Raw genomic sequence first — 16,298 nt, forward strand, 5'->3', positions numbered from 1 at the left:
AGGCCCTTCCCTACAGACCCAGTCCCAGCCCATGCTCAGGCAAGAGAGCAAAGTTGGATTTCCTGGCACAAGATCCAGGCCCTGAGGTGTCTCTGCCTGTACCCCTGAAGACCAGGGAATTCCAGGTGGGAATTCACCCCACAGGAGGAAATGGCAGAGTCACTTTGCTGTCCATAGCTGGCTACCAGCTGAGGAACAAGGCTGGGGTTTTATTATCCCTTTCATCCTCTCTCTTCTCCAGGAATTGACTCACTGGGTGCTTTAAACACGTGGAAGGAAAAAGGGAATTATTCCAAGTCCGTGCCCATCGTGGTTTGTGTGTTATGGACACAGAGCCTGTGTGGCTCCCACCAATCCCAAAAACGTGGAGAACACTGCCTTGAACTGCCCCAGAGCAGCACAAAGGGGACACAGCCCGGAAAGTCACTGAGCACAAACCCCACTGCTGCCTCCTGCTGCAGGGCAGGACAAAAGGGTTCATTTCCATTTCAGGGAAAAAAAAGAATCCAGTGGAAGCTTTGAGACCAGCTCAATGGAGCAGAGTTCACAGATGGCAAGTACTGGATTCTAATCCTACCCTACAGGTTTTTTTGTTCTATTTTAGATTTTGTGCTCTATTTTTGGCTCAGTAACAGGCAAGAAATTTTTCAGCCATGCTAATTGCAAAATACTACAGAAATAAACCCTGTTTACATTCTCCCTGAAAGGCCAGTTCTGTACACAGACATTTCCCTGCATTTCAGCCCTCAGCAGGCACAGGGCACACGACTGCTCAGCCGTGGGTTTCTCAACAGGCATTTCTGTTATGGAAACACCTCTCTCCTTGTGGGAACCTTGTTTAGAGTAGAATCAAACGCTGCCAAATATTCCCCTTTACCTGTTAATGGATTAAAGGAAGCTGGAAAACACAGGGCACGGGACAAATGATTTTATGGAGAAGTCAGCCACCCCTGCAATGTTTCCATAAAACACAAGCCCGGAGAGTTCCAGCCCCACAAAGGCTCCAAACAGCACCAGCCCCACGTTTCCCTGGGCTTTGGGCTCCTCAGGGGTGGCACTGATGGCAGGAGAGGACTTTGCCCTCTATAAATAGATACATCGAGCAGCAATCTTTTATTGCTCTGCTCTTGTTGAGGTCTCTGTGCAATTCTGACACTTCACCATGCGGAAAGCAGGAATTTAATCTGCACCTCCAAACTCTCCAAAGGCAGAGAAAATGCTGCTCAAACCCCACTTATTTGGGGTTTCTGAGACCTCCCATCCAAAACCCCAGCCCCAAACTCCGCTGAACCCCTCCCTGCCCGGGGTACAATGACAACAGTGATAACGATGCTGATAACGGGGTGAGCTCTGTGCCCTGGCCCGGTCCCCGCACAGCCAGAGATGCTCCCGCAGCCGCGGCCATCAAACATTCATGGCCTTGGGCTGCGCTGCTCAGCCCGAGCCCCGCGGTCCTCTACATATTTCATATTTCGCCATTAAAAACGCATGAAGCGACATTTCCTCTCGCCCTGTCCCTAATTGACTTCCATCTCCATCTCCGGAGCGGCTGCCGGAGGTGTGAGAGCTGCAGGGGGCTGGCAGGAGGGGCGGCCGCTGTCCCGGGAAAGGCAAATGAGGATGAAATGAGGATAAGGCGGCCCAAGGGTCCAGGGCAGGCAGCGGGAAGGAGGCGCTGCTGCCGGAGCTGGGCAGGGCTGGGGCTGCAGAGGGAACCAGCGGCCCCTGGGCCCTGGGGACAGAGCGGGGACCCCCGGGGGCTGGGCTGGGGCTGCAGAGGGAACCAGCGGCCCCTGGGCACCGGGCAGAGCGCGGGGTGCAGAGTGGGGATCCCCGGGAGCGGGGCTGGGGCCGGCACTGCCCCTTTGGGAGCAGCCTGTGGAGCAGAACCGCCCGTCAGGAGCCTGGACAGGCTCTGGGGAGGATCGGGAGAGGGAGATAAGGATAACTCCACTCGAAGATCCCTTCGTACCATTGCACCCTGCACAGCCCGGGGACCTTTGCTGACCCTCCCGGGGTTCCCCGCTCGTCAGGGGCAGAGGCAGGGAGGGGTGACGGGACAGCCGAGCTGCTCCCGAGGGATTCGGCACAGCACGGGGAAGGTGAGGGGAAGGAGAGGAGCAGAGAGCTGTGTTCGGGAGGGGCCGCGGGGCCAGGAGATGCTCGGGGAGGTGCTGCAGGTGCAGCCGGACCTGGTCAGGAACAACCTACAGCTTCTGTTATCACAGCAGAAACAATCCGATTTTAAAGGCAAATAAAGATCCTTTAAAAGGCTGGGATGCCTATAAAAGTGCCCGCTAAGTGCAGCCCGAGCTGAGAGCAGCGCTGTGGGGCCGGGGCGGTGTCCCGGGAGCCTCTCCCAGCTGCTGGAGGCCGCTTTTCCTCCAGCCCAGCTCCTCTGTCGGTGAGCACAGCGCTCATTGTGCAGCTCTGCAGCGCCTTCTGGGGCTGGCACCGATCGGTACCGAGCATTTCCCGCTCATTGTGCAGCTCTGCAGCGCCTTCTGGGGCTGGCACCGATCGGTACCGAGCATTTCCCGGGGGCACCCCGGGAACGCCGGAGCCCCGCGGCCGGGCCGCAGCAGCCGCAGCCCGAGCGGAGCGCGAAGGGTATCCTGGGGAAAATAAAGGGTTCATTTGCTGCCCGTGTTGCTGTTCGATGCTATCTCGGCCCGCGGGGTGTTTGCAGCCCCCGGCCGGGCCCGGCGCGGAATGGGGGCAGGAAGGGGCGATGCGGGCGCGGAGCCGCTCCACCCCTCGCTGTGTTTACCCCAAACAAACCGCGGGGCCGGGGCCGGCCCGCACCTTAAAAGCGCGGCAGGTGCGCGGCAGAGCGGACCCGGCAGGGTTGGCCGAGCTGGCAGATGCTGCAGCTGGGGCTCAGCGTGCCCCGCTGCCCCGGGGGCGCGGCCGCCGCCTGCCCCATGGCCGAGCCGGGCACGGGCGAGGAGCCGGGCACGGGGCCGGGTGAGTGCGGGACCGAGCGGGAGCGCAGGGGCTGGGGCACGGCCGGGCACAGCCGCAGGGGCTGGGGCACGGCCGGGCACAGCCTCAGGGGCTGGGGCACAGCCGGGCACAGCCTCAGGGGCTGGGGCACGGCCGGGCACAGCCGCAGGGCCTGGGGCACGGCCGGGCACAGCCGCAGGGCCTGGGGCACGGCCGGGCACAGCCGCAGGGGCTGGGGCACGGCCGGGCACAGCCGCAGGGGCTGGGGCACGGCCGGGTCCTGCCTCCAGCCCCCGGCTCGTCCCGGGCCGGGCACAGCCGCAGCCTCCGTTCAGCGCCCGGGGCACCGGCGGTCGGGTGGGCTCGGGCTGATGCTCCTCGGGACCCGGGCAGGGCAACGCCCTGAAGAGAGGAATTTGGGGTGCAAACAGTCCCTGATCGCCCCCCGGTGATGCCTCAGCCTGGTTTCTATGGCCAGGAGCCCCCGTGATGTGCCGGGGTCAGGCTGTGTCCGGGACTGGAGCTGGCCCGAGCGGCTCCGGATCCAGCAGCTCCTGCCCTGAACCAGGCTGAGCCCGACCCGCTGCTCCCGCTGGCCTTGGGCAGGCGCCAAACTGAGCTGGAGAGCGAGAGTCAGAGCCGGACCCGGCCCGGGACCGTCCCGATGTGCCACCACGGGCTGTCCCCGTGTCCCCTTGTCTCGGTGCGAATCCATCCCTGATCCCCAGCAGCCGAGCATTGGCACGGTACAAACACCCGAGAGTTAATGAGTGCGCTAATTGCGGTGTCTCGGCCGTTGATGAGCGCCCAGCAGAGTTCACCGACGCGGGGACAGCCCCCAGCCCCTGCAGGGCTCGGCTCAGCTCTCCGGAGCCCTGGGGAAATGCCGCTCCCGTCTGTCCAGCGCCGGGGAAATGCCGCTCCCGTCTGTCCAGCCCCGGGGAAATGCCGCTCCCGTGTGTCCGGGCGGAGCTCGGAGCCCGCTCTGCCCAGCGCCGGCGCCTGCCCGAGCCCTGATCGGGGCCGGGAGCTTTGGGAGGGGGAAAAGCCCCTCGCGGTGTGAGAAGCAGCCCTGACACCCAGCTGGGACCTGGCCCCAGCTTCTCCGGGGCCTGGAGCTGATGGGAGCGGGAGAGGGCAAAGCCTGAAGCGCTTCCCTTGGCGGGGCAGAGCAAAGAAATGCAGGACGCGGCTGTGAGGCTTCAGAGCGCCCTGAGCCGGGGCGGAACGCCGCTGCTGGGGCGGGGAGAGACGATCAATAAAAGCTCTGTGTCCCGCAGAGGCGCTGGGCTCATCCCCGGTCACCATCGTGGTCACGTCCGAGGCCGACACGTGGGACATCGACACCTCCCCGGGCCGGGGCTGCGGGCCCTTCGTGGACTGGGCCCAGATGCCGGAGGCGCAGGGCCCGGCGCGGATCCCGCGGGACGTGCTGGGCCGGCCCCCGAAGGAGCTGAAGCGGCTGGCGAGGGAAGGCTGCTGGGCCGGGAGCCACGCGGGCCGGGCCCGGCTCTACCCCCGGCTCATCCAGCGCGTCTCCTGCCGCCTGGTCACCCCCGACGCGCTCGTGTACCGGGACGTGGCCGGCCGGCTCTTCGGGCAGCGCAGCGTGAGCTCGCACCCCCTGCCCGAGTTCCTGGAGGGCTGCCCCGTGCCCACCTACTGCCTCAGCCCGCGCGGGGTCACGGCCCTGAGGAAGATCCTCATCTGCGTGGGCGCCCTGTTCCCCGACATCACGCACAGCCCGCTGCTGCCGGCGCTGGCGGCGCTGCTGCTGCACTACAGCGAGGACGAGGCCCGGTGCTTCGAGAGCCTCTCGCGCCTCATCGCCAGCAACGCTCCCCACGCCGCCTACATCGACCAGTCCTTCCTGGCGCACCAGGCCTCCTGCATGACCTTCGGGGACCTGGCCAGCAAGCACTGCCCCGCGGCCCACAAGCTCATCGCCGGCGCCGCCGACAACGTGCTCGAGGTCTACTCGGAGTGGCTGTCGTGGCTCTTCCCCGGGCTGCCCTTGGCCTACGCCGTGCGCGTGCTGGACGTGTTCCTGCTGGAGGGCCAGAAGGTGCTGTACCGCATCGGCCTGGCCCTGCTCAAGCAGTTCCGGCTCTCGGCGGCCCCGGCCGGGCCGCAGGGCTCCGACGTCAAGGCCGAGCTGCAGGCCTTCGTCAGGAACATCGCCCAGCACGTCAGCGTGGACAAACTCCTGGAGAGAGCCTTCGGCATCCGCCTCTTCTCCCGCAAGGAGATCTGGCTGCTGCACATGGCCAACAGGAAGGCCTTGGTGGAGAGGGGCATCACCGTGGTGCAGAGGAGGTGAGGAGAGCTCTGCGCTCCCAGCTCTGGGGCTGAGCCGGCAAAATGGGAGCTCCTGTGGAGAGCTCTGGGGGAGCTGCAGGAAACTCCCGCAGCTGTGGCTGTGCTGGGCCCTCACAGCCTCTGGGGGACCCTGTCAGGGGACATGGCCCAGCCAGAGCTGGGGACCCTGTCAGGGGACACAGCACAGCCAGGCCTGGGACCCTGTGAGGGGACACAGCACAGCCAGGTCTGGGGACCCTGTGAGGGGACACGGCCCAGGCAGAGTCACGGACCCTGTCAGGGGACACAGCACAGCCAGAGCCAGTGACCCTGTCAGGGGACACAGCACAGCCAGAGTCAGGGACCCTGTCAGGGGACATGGCACAGCTGAGCTGGGGACCCTGTCAGGGGACATGGCACAGCCAGAGACAGTGACCCTGTCAGGGGACACAGCACAGCAGAGCTGGGGACCCTGTCAGGGGACACGGCACAGCCAGAGACAGTGACCCTGTCAGGGGACATAGCCCAGCTGGGGGTGCTGGCAGGGAGCTCACGGTGCTCAGGTCAGGGCAGAACCTGCTGCAGGGGCTGTGCCCCATCAAGCAGAAGCCCCCAGCCCCCTGATGTCCCTCCCCCCAGGCCGTCCTTCCACCTGGCCGTGGACATGCAGAAGTTCAGCTCCAGCACGGTCACGGCACAGGAGATGCGCCTCGTCTGGTCCTGGCTGCCCGAGCGCTTCTCGCTCTTCCCCCCGCTGCTGCTCTTCTCCACCTCCCAGGACGGCTGCAGCCTGCAGAGGTGAAGCCTCACCTGCCCCGGGGCCGGGCGGGCACGGGGGGACCTGGGCAGGGCTTGGTGCTGGGGGGAGGAGCAGCACAAGGGGCCTGGGCACCTCTGGGGCTGCTGGGGACCCCCCTGGGCTGGATTCGGGGTCCCGAGGGTGGCTGAGGGCAGAGGGCAGAGGCTGGCCCAGATGGGCACCGACACCTGGGCACCGCCCGGGGCACAGGGAGCCCTGTGGCTGGGCCAGGCAGGGATGTCCCCTGTGCCACCCTGTGCCAGCATGCTGTGAGTGTCCAGGGACAGCCAGCACACCGTGCCCAGGGACAGCCAGCACACCCTGCTGGGGCTCCAGCTCCTTCAGCCCAGCCTTGTCAATCCCTGCAGGTTCTACACGTGCTGTGAAGGCTACGAACCCACGGTGCTGCTCATCAAAACCACCGAGGGGGAGGTGAGCGCTGCCAGGCAGGGCTGGGGAAGGGGATGGGCTGGGTGACCCCCCTGGCATGCTGGGAGCACCCATGGGCTGTGAGCTCCCTGTCGTGCCCTGGGTTGGGTCTGTCCCAGCTCCCAGGGCAGCACAAAGTGCCCCTCTGCCACCAGGACACACCTGAGCCGGGGTGCTGGGGAACCAGGAGGGGAGGGTGAGGGGGAGAGGCCACCAGTGAGACTGATCCATCCCTGAGCTCCCCGTGCTCTCTCCCAGGTGTGTGGGGCCTTTCTCTCCTCCGACTGGGCCGAAAGGAAGAAGAGCGGAGCCACCTCGGGCTTTTTTGGGACAGGGGAGTGCTTTGTGTTCACTGTAAGTCACGGTTTGTGTCCGGCCCTGTCCCCTCATTGCTGTCCTGCCAGGACACGCCGTCCCTTCCCTGCCCCAGGCCCCACCCGGAGCAGCAGCAGCACCTTCCCCCAGGTCACCAGGTGTGTCCCGTGCCCAGGTGCGCCCCGAGGCAGAGAGGTACGAGTGGGTGCTCATCCAGAGGCCAGAGCTGGCCAAGGCCGTGCCGCGCTCCCGGCAGCGCTCGCCTTCCCCCGCTCCCGAGTCCCTGCTCGGCTCCTCCCGGGACAGCTCCAGCCCCCAGCACCTGGCCGTGCCCTCGGCGCAGGGCAGAGGCCGCCTGTCCCCGTTCCTGGCCACCAGGCACTTCCTGCTGCCCTCCAAAACGGCCTCCATGTTCATGTCCGGCTCCCGGGACGGCATCGTTATCGGTAAGGGGGGATGATGTCTGTATGGGGGATCAATATCGGTAAGGGGAAATTGATATTGGTAAGGGAGGAATTGATATCAATAAAGGGGGGGGATCGTTATCAGTAAGGGGAAATCGATATTGATAAGGAGGGATCCCTATCAGTGAGGGGGGATCGATATCAATAAGGGAAGATCCCTATTGATAACGGGAGGTGCCTATCAATAACGGGCGATCCCTATCGGTAAGGAGGGATCCCTATCAGAGTGGGGGGATCCCTATCAGTGAGGGGGGGATCCCTATCGATAAGGGGGAGATCCGTATCAGTGAGGGGGGGATCCCTATCAGTAAGGGGGGATCCCTATCAGTGAGGGGGGATTCCTATGGATAAGAGGGGATCCTTATCAATAAGGGGGGGATCCCTATCAGCTCCCCGGAGCTCCAGCTGGGGGTATTGGGTTAAAGTCCGGGCAGGCGAGGGCAGCTCCCCTTCCCCAGCCCGGGAACTCCTCCCAGAGCCCCAGGGGGACCCCAGAGCCCGAACCCTGCCGGGGTTCGCTGTGAGGGCAGCTCCCCTTCCCCAGCCCGGGAGCCCCAGGGGGTTCCCACATCCCAAACCCTGCCGGGGTTCGCTGCCCGGGCCCGGAGCGGCCCTGCCCGGCCCTTCCCTCGCTCCGAGGGCGGCCCCAGCCCGGCCCAGGCCAGCCCAGCCCGCGCTGCCCTTGCAGGCGGAGGGGGAGGCCAAGCGCTGTCCCTGGACGCCAGCCTGCTGCGGGGACACACGGAGCGCTGCGAGACCTTCGACAACCCCCCGCTCTGCCGGGAGAACTTCCAGGTGCAGCTCCTGGAGGTGTGGGGCTTCCAGAGCGCCTAGGGGCCCTGGGGACACCCCGAGTGCCACCCGCGGGCACGGGCACCGGGCACCGGGACCCTCCCTGCGCTGGCACCCCCGGCCGGGCTGGGGCACCTGGGCGGCTGTTCCGGTCCCCTGGGCCCCTCCACGGCCAGAACGGAGCAGAGCAGAGCAGAGCAGACTGGATCAGAGCAGAGCAGACTGGATCAGAGCAGAGCAGAATGGAGCAGAGCAGAGAGAATGGATCAACCAGAACGGAGCAGAGCAGAGCAGAACGGATCAGACTGGATCAGATCGGATCAGATCAGACCAGATCAGCCCTCGTGGTTCTGTGGGAGAGGCCGAGGCAGTGCCAGGGCCAGAACTGCGGGTGCTGCCCCTGGGGACATTCGAGGTCCCCTCCTGCAGTTTAGCCCCAGCTCACTCCACCCAGTCTGCCCAGTTTGGGGCGCTGGAGGGGAGGGCAGCCAGGCTGGATTCTCACACCTCCCTGGCCTGTCTGCAGCATGGGGCTCAGCAAACAGGGACAGCATGGGCAGATCTTGTGGGGGTTCTGAGGCCAAGCTCCAACACCGAGCTCCAGAGCTCACCAGAAACGTTCTCAGATCCGCTTCCCTCCCAGCCCCCAGCCCAGCACAGCCCCTCAGGCACCCAGGGGGTTCTGCAGCCTCCGTAGGTACCCAGGACTGCCCAGGACCCACCAGCCCTGGCAGAGACTCCTCCTGTCCCTGGCTGGAAGTGCTGCCGGGGGTGGCAAAGCCCTGCCTGGGGTTTGGGGGGTGCCCGAGCTCTGCCGAGCCTTTGCTGTGCTGAAAGGGACCCTGAAAGGGCTCCTTCCTTCCTGCCCCTTATTCCATTGCTGAATAAAGTTCCAAACTCTTGGAGAATTCAAACAAATTCCAGCACAAAGACACGGTGGGGGAGCAGCAGGGCTGGGAGGCAGAGGGGACGTATGATGGGGAATAAAGAGATCTGGGACCTGCTCTCACCTCCCTGAAGAGGGTCAGCACCTCAACCCCTCACCCCATGGCCCCACAGCGCCCCAATCCCTCACCCCATGGCCCCACAGCACCCCAATCCCTCACTCCATGGCCCCACAGCACCCCAATCCCTCACTCCATGGCCCCACAGCACCCCAGCCCCTCACCCCATGGCCCCACAGCGCCCCAATCCCTCACCCCATGGCCCCAGAGCCCCCCAGCCCTGCCACCCCCTGCCCATTTCCCTTGACTTTGCGTCTTTACTGAAATCTTCAGTAAAAAGGAAACTTCAGCCCCCATGTGCTCTGGAAGGAGCTGGAATATCCATTAGCTCATCCCTTTGGGGCGTTTCTGCTCCTTGTCCCCACAGAGGTGTCTCAGAGCAGCGCAGAGATCTGCCTGGCTCACCTCTGCTCCCTGAGCTGCATTCTGGGCTCCTGCCAGCCTTGGCACAAATAGAGCAGCCCAGGGTGGCTCTGAATAACGGGGAATTAACGGAGGGACAATCCCTCCCTGCAGGTCTGGGTCATCCCCTGCTCCCCCCGAGGTGAGGGACTATTGGACACTGCCTTGTACCACAAATGGCTACAAAAAGCACATTTTGTGAAGCTGGGAAGATCTGGGGGCTGTGGATGCCCTGCTCCTCCAGAGGGCCTCGCTCAGCAATACCACAAATGGCTACAAAAAGCACAGTTTGTGAAGCTGGGGATATCTGGGGGCTGTGGATGCCCCGCTCCTCTGGAGGGACGGGCTCAGCAATTCCGCAAATGGCTACAAAAAGCACAGTTTGTGATGCTCGGCGCTGATTTCCCTGCAGATCTGGGGGGTGTGGATGCCCTGCTCCTCCGGAGGGCCGGGCTCAGCAGTTCCCACACTGGCACACGATGGGGGCAGCGCCGAGGGGCTGTGTGTGCTCCCTGGGCAGTTACACTGTGACAGAAACGGCCCAAAGTGTCCCAAGCACCCCTGTCTCACCCCAGAACTGACTCCAGAACACTCCAAAGTGTCCCAACCATCCCTGTCTCACCCCAGCACTGACTCCCACGGGGCTGTCTTGGGAGAGGAATGCCCACTGATGATTGGGGTGAAGGGGGAGAAGAGGAGATGCATGGGATGGGAGTGACAGGCGGTGCCTCCAGCCTCCTCCTTCCCCTGCTGCCCACAGCAGACATTTCTGTTCAAAGCCAGGATTGTGGAGGACACAAGCGCTCACCTTTCCCTCCTTCTCCTCTCCTTCCTTCCTCCCTGCCCTCTTCACTCAATCTCACCAAATGCAGCTTCCAGAGCCTTGAAATGGGAAATCCACAGGCCCTCCTGTCCTTGCAGCTGGGGAGAAGGTCCTGGTGTGTTTTTATCCCCCACCACTGTCAGATCCATTTGCATCCTTCCCATTTTCCTCTCCCAGCCCCGTGCAGTGATTCCCCTCCCATCCCACCCACCTGCTGCTCACACCAACAATTCCCTGTCGCTGCACTGCCACCAGCTCCTTGTGAAACCACGTTTAATGTCCCACGGCAGAAATTTCCAGCTGGAGCAGAGCCTTCAGTGCCACAGGAGGGGTTTTGCAGATGTTTTCTTGCAGTCAAACCCACAGCATTTATCAAAACAAACATGTTTCCATCCCTGTTTCCACACAATTTAGTCCCTGGAATGGCTAACCCTGGGCCAAGGGCTGGTTTTGTTTCCCCCCTGCAGAGCAGGGTGATTCCTCAAGGCATCTCTGGACTTTTCCTTGGAAATGCAGCAGGTACTGGGAATGGAAAATCCCCCTGTGGTGCCTGCAGAGCAGAGCTGCCCTGGGCTCAGCGGGGTCTGGGGATGGACACTGCCCTCCCAAAGTGGAATTTCTCTCCCTGGAGGGGAGCTGGGCCTGCAGCCCCACCCTGGGACTGTCCCTCCCTCCCTCCCTCCCTCTCTGGGGGATTGTTTTCAGCACTTTGTTGTAATTTTTCTGAAAAATACAATCCCAGAATGGTTTGAGCTGGAGGGGACCTCAAAGCTTATCCAGTGCCACCCCTGCCATGGCAGGGACATCTTCTCTGTCCCAGGGACACCTTCCCCTGTCCCAGGGACACCTTCCCTTGTCCCAGGCTGCTCCCAGCCCCAGTGTCCACCCTGCCAGGGATGGGGCATTCCATGATGCATTTTAGTGAGCAAACATCACCCTTTATCCCCAAAACCTTGCTCCCACTGGGAATTATGGGCCCCTGGCTCCCCACGAAACTCCAAACCTGGAATGCACAGTCCCCCACCCCACGGGGAGTTTATCTCTAAAGAAAGGGTTTAGATCTGCTGGGGGAGGGAAAGATGTTTATTGAAAATAAAGTCGGGTCAACCTTAAAGGAACTCTGCCTTCAGATAGAGGAGAGCGTGTTTATTCCCTCAGGCTGATCTGAAGATTCCTTTGTTTGTGTTTTGAGAAGGAGCGGCAGAACCCTTCAGTGGGTGATGATGATGCTCCTTGTTTTCCACCTACGTGGGATTATCTGTACGTGCATTTCTGTGAGCTCTATAAATGCTGGGATAAACAGCAGGATTGGGTTTGGTCCCCATTTCTGTGAGCTCTAGAAATGCTGGGATAAACAGCAGGATTGGGTTTGGTCCCCATTTCTGTGAGCTCCATAAATACTGGGGTAAACAGCAGAACTGATTTTGGCCACCATCACAGCTGAGCAGCTCTCAGGCTGCCGAGGCAAAGGGGGATGCACCCCTGAAATGCATTTCCAGAAAGGGCTGGTTTGCACTCAAAGAAAATTCAGATATGTATTTAAAGGAGATGAGCTGGAAGGGTTCACAGGAGAGCAGAGCAGGACAAAGAGCAAATATTCCTGCAGGGGAAGGGTGGGCAGGCAGGGTTCCTGATGGTGTTTGTATTTATAATCACACTTCAAAGCAGCGGGTTCTTGCTGCAAGGAGTAAATAATGAATGGAGATATTTTTAACCTCCTACACAGCCTCTGGGTTTCATCCACGAGAGGATGGCAGCAGACAGAGCCCTGGTGGGGCTGCCTGGCTGCTGGGGACACCAGAGCCACCCAAAGGTCCCCGTTTGCTCCGGGGGACCCAGAGCACAGCCTGGGCAGGACAGAGGGACAATGATGGGGTTAAAGTGGAAATCAAACCCTGGGGAGCTTGGAGGAGAGCTGGGGGTGCTCACCTGGAGGAGAGAAGGCCCAGGGAGAGCTCAGAGCCCCTGGAAGGGCCCGAAAGGGCTCCAGGAGGCACTTGGGAAACAGAGGGAACACGGGGGACAGAGGGGACACAGGGAATGGAGGGGACACAGGAGACACAGGGGACATGGAACACAGGGGACACAGGGAATGCAGGGAACAGAGGCAACAAAGGGGACAGAGGGGACACAAGGAATGCAGGGAACATGGGGTACACAGGGGACACAGGGATCACAGGAAACCATCTTCCCCCTGCCCTGCTCCCGGTTTAGTTCTGCTCTCCTGCACTCAGGCCTGTGTCCAGGTGCCTCCCCCAGAACCCTGGCAGGTTCCTCTGCAGCCAGCTCCGGGCTCTCGTGGTGCCTCTCGTGTGCCATCTCCTCGGGCTCCCATGTGCCACTCGTGTGCCATCTCCTCAGGCTCCCATGTGCCACTCGTGTGCCATCTCATGTGCCACTCGTGTGCCATCTCCTCAGGAGCTCCCCAGGGAGCCGTGCCATCACCGTGGGCATTGCCTGCAGCTCACTCCATGGATTTGCTGTGTCTCTTTTCCTTACCCTGGGTTAGGGATGCTGGTTCAGAGCCCTTTGAAGGCCCTTTGTGCTCCTGGCCCAATTTCTGGGCACAGCTCCCCAGGAGCTGCTGCTGCAGGCCCTGAACTCTGTTGGGCACCGACTCTGCTTCAGCTGAAAAGGAGCAATTGTCCCAATTCCTGCAGTGATTGTCCCACCTGCCGAAATCAAAGGGACATCTGAGTGCTCCCTGCCTGTGGGGAAAGCAGGAACAGGCTCAGGCAGAGCAGGGAAGGTTTAGATGAGAAATTAGGAGGAAATATTTCACTCCAGGGCTGAGGAGGCCCTGCTACAGAGAGGCTGTGGACTGGACACCCCTGTGAATGTCCCAGGCCAGGCTGGACAGGGCTGGGAGCAGCCTGGGACACTGCAAGGTATCCCTGCCATGGCAGGGGTGGCCCTGGGTGAGCTCTAAGGTAATTTCCAGCCCAAACCATTGTGGGATTCTCAGATTCCAGGTGCTGCCAGCCTGGTCTGGAATTCCCCAGGTTTGCACAAGCAGCTGGAGCAGGAGCTGTGGGGCTGCTGCTTCCTCAGCCTCTCAGGAGATCCTTTTCCTTACAGCTGAGGCAACTTTAAAGCACTTTTACAATTAGAGGAGAGCCCATTTTTGTATTTCCTGTCCTGCATTTACCAGATCCCCCCCAAGAGCCCCACAGCACTGAACAAATGGATCTGACTGGTTCAGGGGGAGCAGGGGCTTGTGTTCCTTTCAGATTGGTGTGAAGGGTTCCCTGCTTCTGAGAATCACCTTGGGACGCAGGGAACACAGCTTGGCTGTTGTTCAACACTTCCCTGCTGTCACTGCCACCTTTCCCAGAGGTTCCTGGCACAGCCTGGCTGGGATCTGCTCCCTTTTGCAGGATCTGCTCCTTTTGGAGGCTCTGCTCCCTGTTTGAGGATCTGATCCCTGTTTGAGGATCTGCTCCCTTTTGGAGGATCTGTTCTATTTTGCAGGATCTGCTCCCTGTTTCAGGACCTGCTCCCTTTTGGGGGATCTGCTCCTGTTGGATGATATCTCGCTTTCACCCCCTCTCTCTTCCACTCCCTCTCTTTTCCCTCCCCCCTCCTGCCCTGCCTTTAATGAATGACTTGTTGTGTAAATTCAGTCTTCTGTGTTTATTTTAATTTGTCTGCTCCTGATTAAGGAAAAAATTCAGCTCCAACTCCTGGCATTCACTGGGAAGCTCTTTCGAGCCAAGATTTTAACCCCACGTTCCCAAAGACACTCGGCGATGCTGGGGCTGTTCCTTTGTGGTGTCCAGTTTAAAGCTCTGTTCAGAGACCTTGTTCTAGGAGTGCAGCCACTGCTGAAATGCCTGGGTGTTTCCAGCCTGGCACGCTTGGCCTGATTCCTCAAACAGGCTCCAAATTTGCACAGCAGAAGTGCTTATTACTAACTCAGTATCACATCTAGGATTAAAAGCAGCAGCTCTCGAGTGCTGTTTGTGTAAAGATCAGTGCCTGGGAAGTGATGCAAGGGAAGGATTTCTCTTGCAGGCATTGGAGACCTGGGAGAATTCTGTCATCAACTAGAATGCAGCAGAACAGAATGCTGCAGCCCTTAATGCTGGGGATCTCAGATGTTTCAGTTAATGGAGATGATTTATCTCCACACCTGCACTGACAGCTCTGGAAGGCACTGGGGACTGGCATTTAAAGGTGTCATTGCTTGGTTTGCCTCACATGTCACTGACAGCATTTCCTGCTCACAGCACAGCACAGGGGGATCCTCTCAGCCTGTGCCTCTCTGCTGTCCATCAAACCCTGAGCAAATCCTCTTCCTTCTGCCTGAAACCCCTGCTCTCACTAAGGGAGCCTTCAGCCCAGGAATCCTCTCCTCCTCTGGAGCCCCTGGTGCTGTGAGCCACAAACCCTCCAGCAGGTTCCACAGGCTCTGCAGCGGTGCTGGGGATCCAGGGCCAGCCCTGGAATGTGGGACAGGCTGGAAAGCCTCTGTGCCTGTGTGGGGGAAAGAGCAGGGGCCTGTGAGCCACCCAGAGGTGCCAGGAGCTCTGGCACTGCAGCTCCCCTGGGGCAGAGTGTGGAGAAGGTCCAGGTTTGGAGATCAGGGCTCTGTTCTACCTCAGCAGAGCCATGCTGTCCCCATGGGTCACCCAAACCTGTCACTGCAGGAGGGGGAGAACCACCTGTAGAGCCAGAGTCCTGTGTTGGTGTGGCTGCTCCCAGAGCCACATTCCTACAGGAAACAGAGGCCATTCCCTCCCAGGCTGCTGCTCTGGGTGCCTCTGTCACCTTTCAGGCTTGTGCTCAGCTTGGCAGGTCCTGTTCCCCTGTCCCTCCCATAATATCCCTGTTCCTCCCATCATATCCCTGTCCCATCTGGCACATCCCTGTGGGCACATCCCTGTCCCTGAGGGCACACCCCTGTCCCTCCTGGCACACCCCTGTCCCTCCTGGCACACCCCTGTCCTTCCCTGCACACCCCTGTCCCTGCGGGCACACCCCTGTCCCTGCGGACACATCACTGTCCCTCCTGGCACACCCCTGTCCCTGAGGGCACACCCCTGTCCCTCCCAGCACATCCCTGTCCTTCCCTGCACACCCCTGTCCCTGCGGGCACACCCCTGTCCCTCCTAGCACACCCCTGTCCCTGAGGGCACACCCCTGTCCCTCCTGGCACACCCCTGTCCCTGCGGGCACACCCCTGTCCCTCCTGGCACACCCCTGTTCCTCCCGGCACACCCCTGTCCCTCCTGGCACACCCCTGTCCCTGCGGGCACACCCCTGTCCCTCCTAGCACACCCCTGTCCCTGCGGGCACATCCCTGTCCTTCCCTGCACACCCCTGTCCCTCCTAGCACACCCCTGTCCCTGAGGGCACATCCCTGTCCCTCCTGGCACACCCCTGTCCCTCCTGGCACACCCCTGTCCCTCCTGGCACACCCCTGTCCTTCCCTGCACACCCCTGTCCCTGCGGGCACACCCCTGTCCCTGCGGACACATCACTGTCCCTCCTGGCACACCCCTGTCCCTGAGGGCACACCCCTGTCCCTCCCAGCACATCCCTGTCCTTCCCTGCACACCCCTGTCCCTGCGGGCACACCCCTGTCCCTCCTAGCACACCCCTGTCCCTGAGGGCACACCCCTGTCCCTCCTGGCACACCCCTGTCCCTGCGGGCACACCCCTGTCCCTCCTGGCACACCCCTGTTCCTCCCGGCACACCCCTGTCCCTCCTGGCACACCCCTGTCCCTGCGGGCACACCCCTGTCCCTCCTAGCACACCCCTGTCCCTGCGGGCACATCCCTGTCCTTCCCTGCACACCCCTGTCCCTCCTAGCACACCCCTGTCCCTGAGGGCACATCCCTGTCCCTCCTGGCACACCCCTGTCCCTCCTGGCACACCCCTGTCCTTCCCTGCACACCCCTGTCCCTCCCGGCACACCCCTGTCCCTGCGGGCACACCCCTGTCCCTCCCGGCACACCCCTGTCCCTGCGGGCACATCCCTGTCCTTCCCTGCACACCCCTGTCCCTCCCGGCACACCCCTGT

At 61.7% G+C, this 16,298-nt stretch overlaps 1 protein-coding gene across 1 annotated transcript; it reads left to right on the plus strand.

Moving 5' to 3' along the window:
* Positions 1–2,864: 2,864 nt before the first annotated feature.
* On the plus strand, positions 2,865–8,085 carry LOC132081906 (TBC1 domain family member 24-like). Its single transcript, XM_059485864.1, has 7 exons — positions 2,865–2,967; positions 4,227–5,262; positions 5,884–6,042; positions 6,412–6,475; positions 6,731–6,826; positions 6,963–7,233; positions 7,940–8,085. Exons 1-7 carry the CDS (start codon positions 2,865–2,867, stop codon positions 8,083–8,085), a joined length of 1,875 nt encoding a protein of 624 aa, XP_059341847.1.
* Positions 8,086–16,298: the final 8,213 nt, after the last annotated feature.

The sequence above is a fragment of the Ammospiza nelsoni genome, chromosome 19, assembly GCF_027579445.1.
Source record: "Ammospiza nelsoni isolate bAmmNel1 chromosome 19, bAmmNel1.pri, whole genome shotgun sequence".
Classification (NCBI taxonomy): Eukaryota; Metazoa; Chordata; class Aves; order Passeriformes; family Passerellidae; genus Ammospiza; species Ammospiza nelsoni.

Excerpts from the sequence above, each read along its gene's own strand:
- LOC132081906 (XM_059485864.1), top strand. The coding sequence starts at position 2,865 with ATGCTGCAGCTGGGGCTCAGCGTGCCCCGCTGCCCCGGGGGCGCGGCC. Across the intron at positions 5,263-5,883 it reads ATCACCGTGGTGCAGAGGAG|GCCGTCCTTCCACCTGGCCG; the intron begins GTGAGGAGAGCT and ends CCCTCCCCCCAG. Across the intron at positions 6,827-6,962 it reads GGGAGTGCTTTGTGTTCACT|GTGCGCCCCGAGGCAGAGAG; the intron begins GTAAGTCACGGT and ends TCCCGTGCCCAG.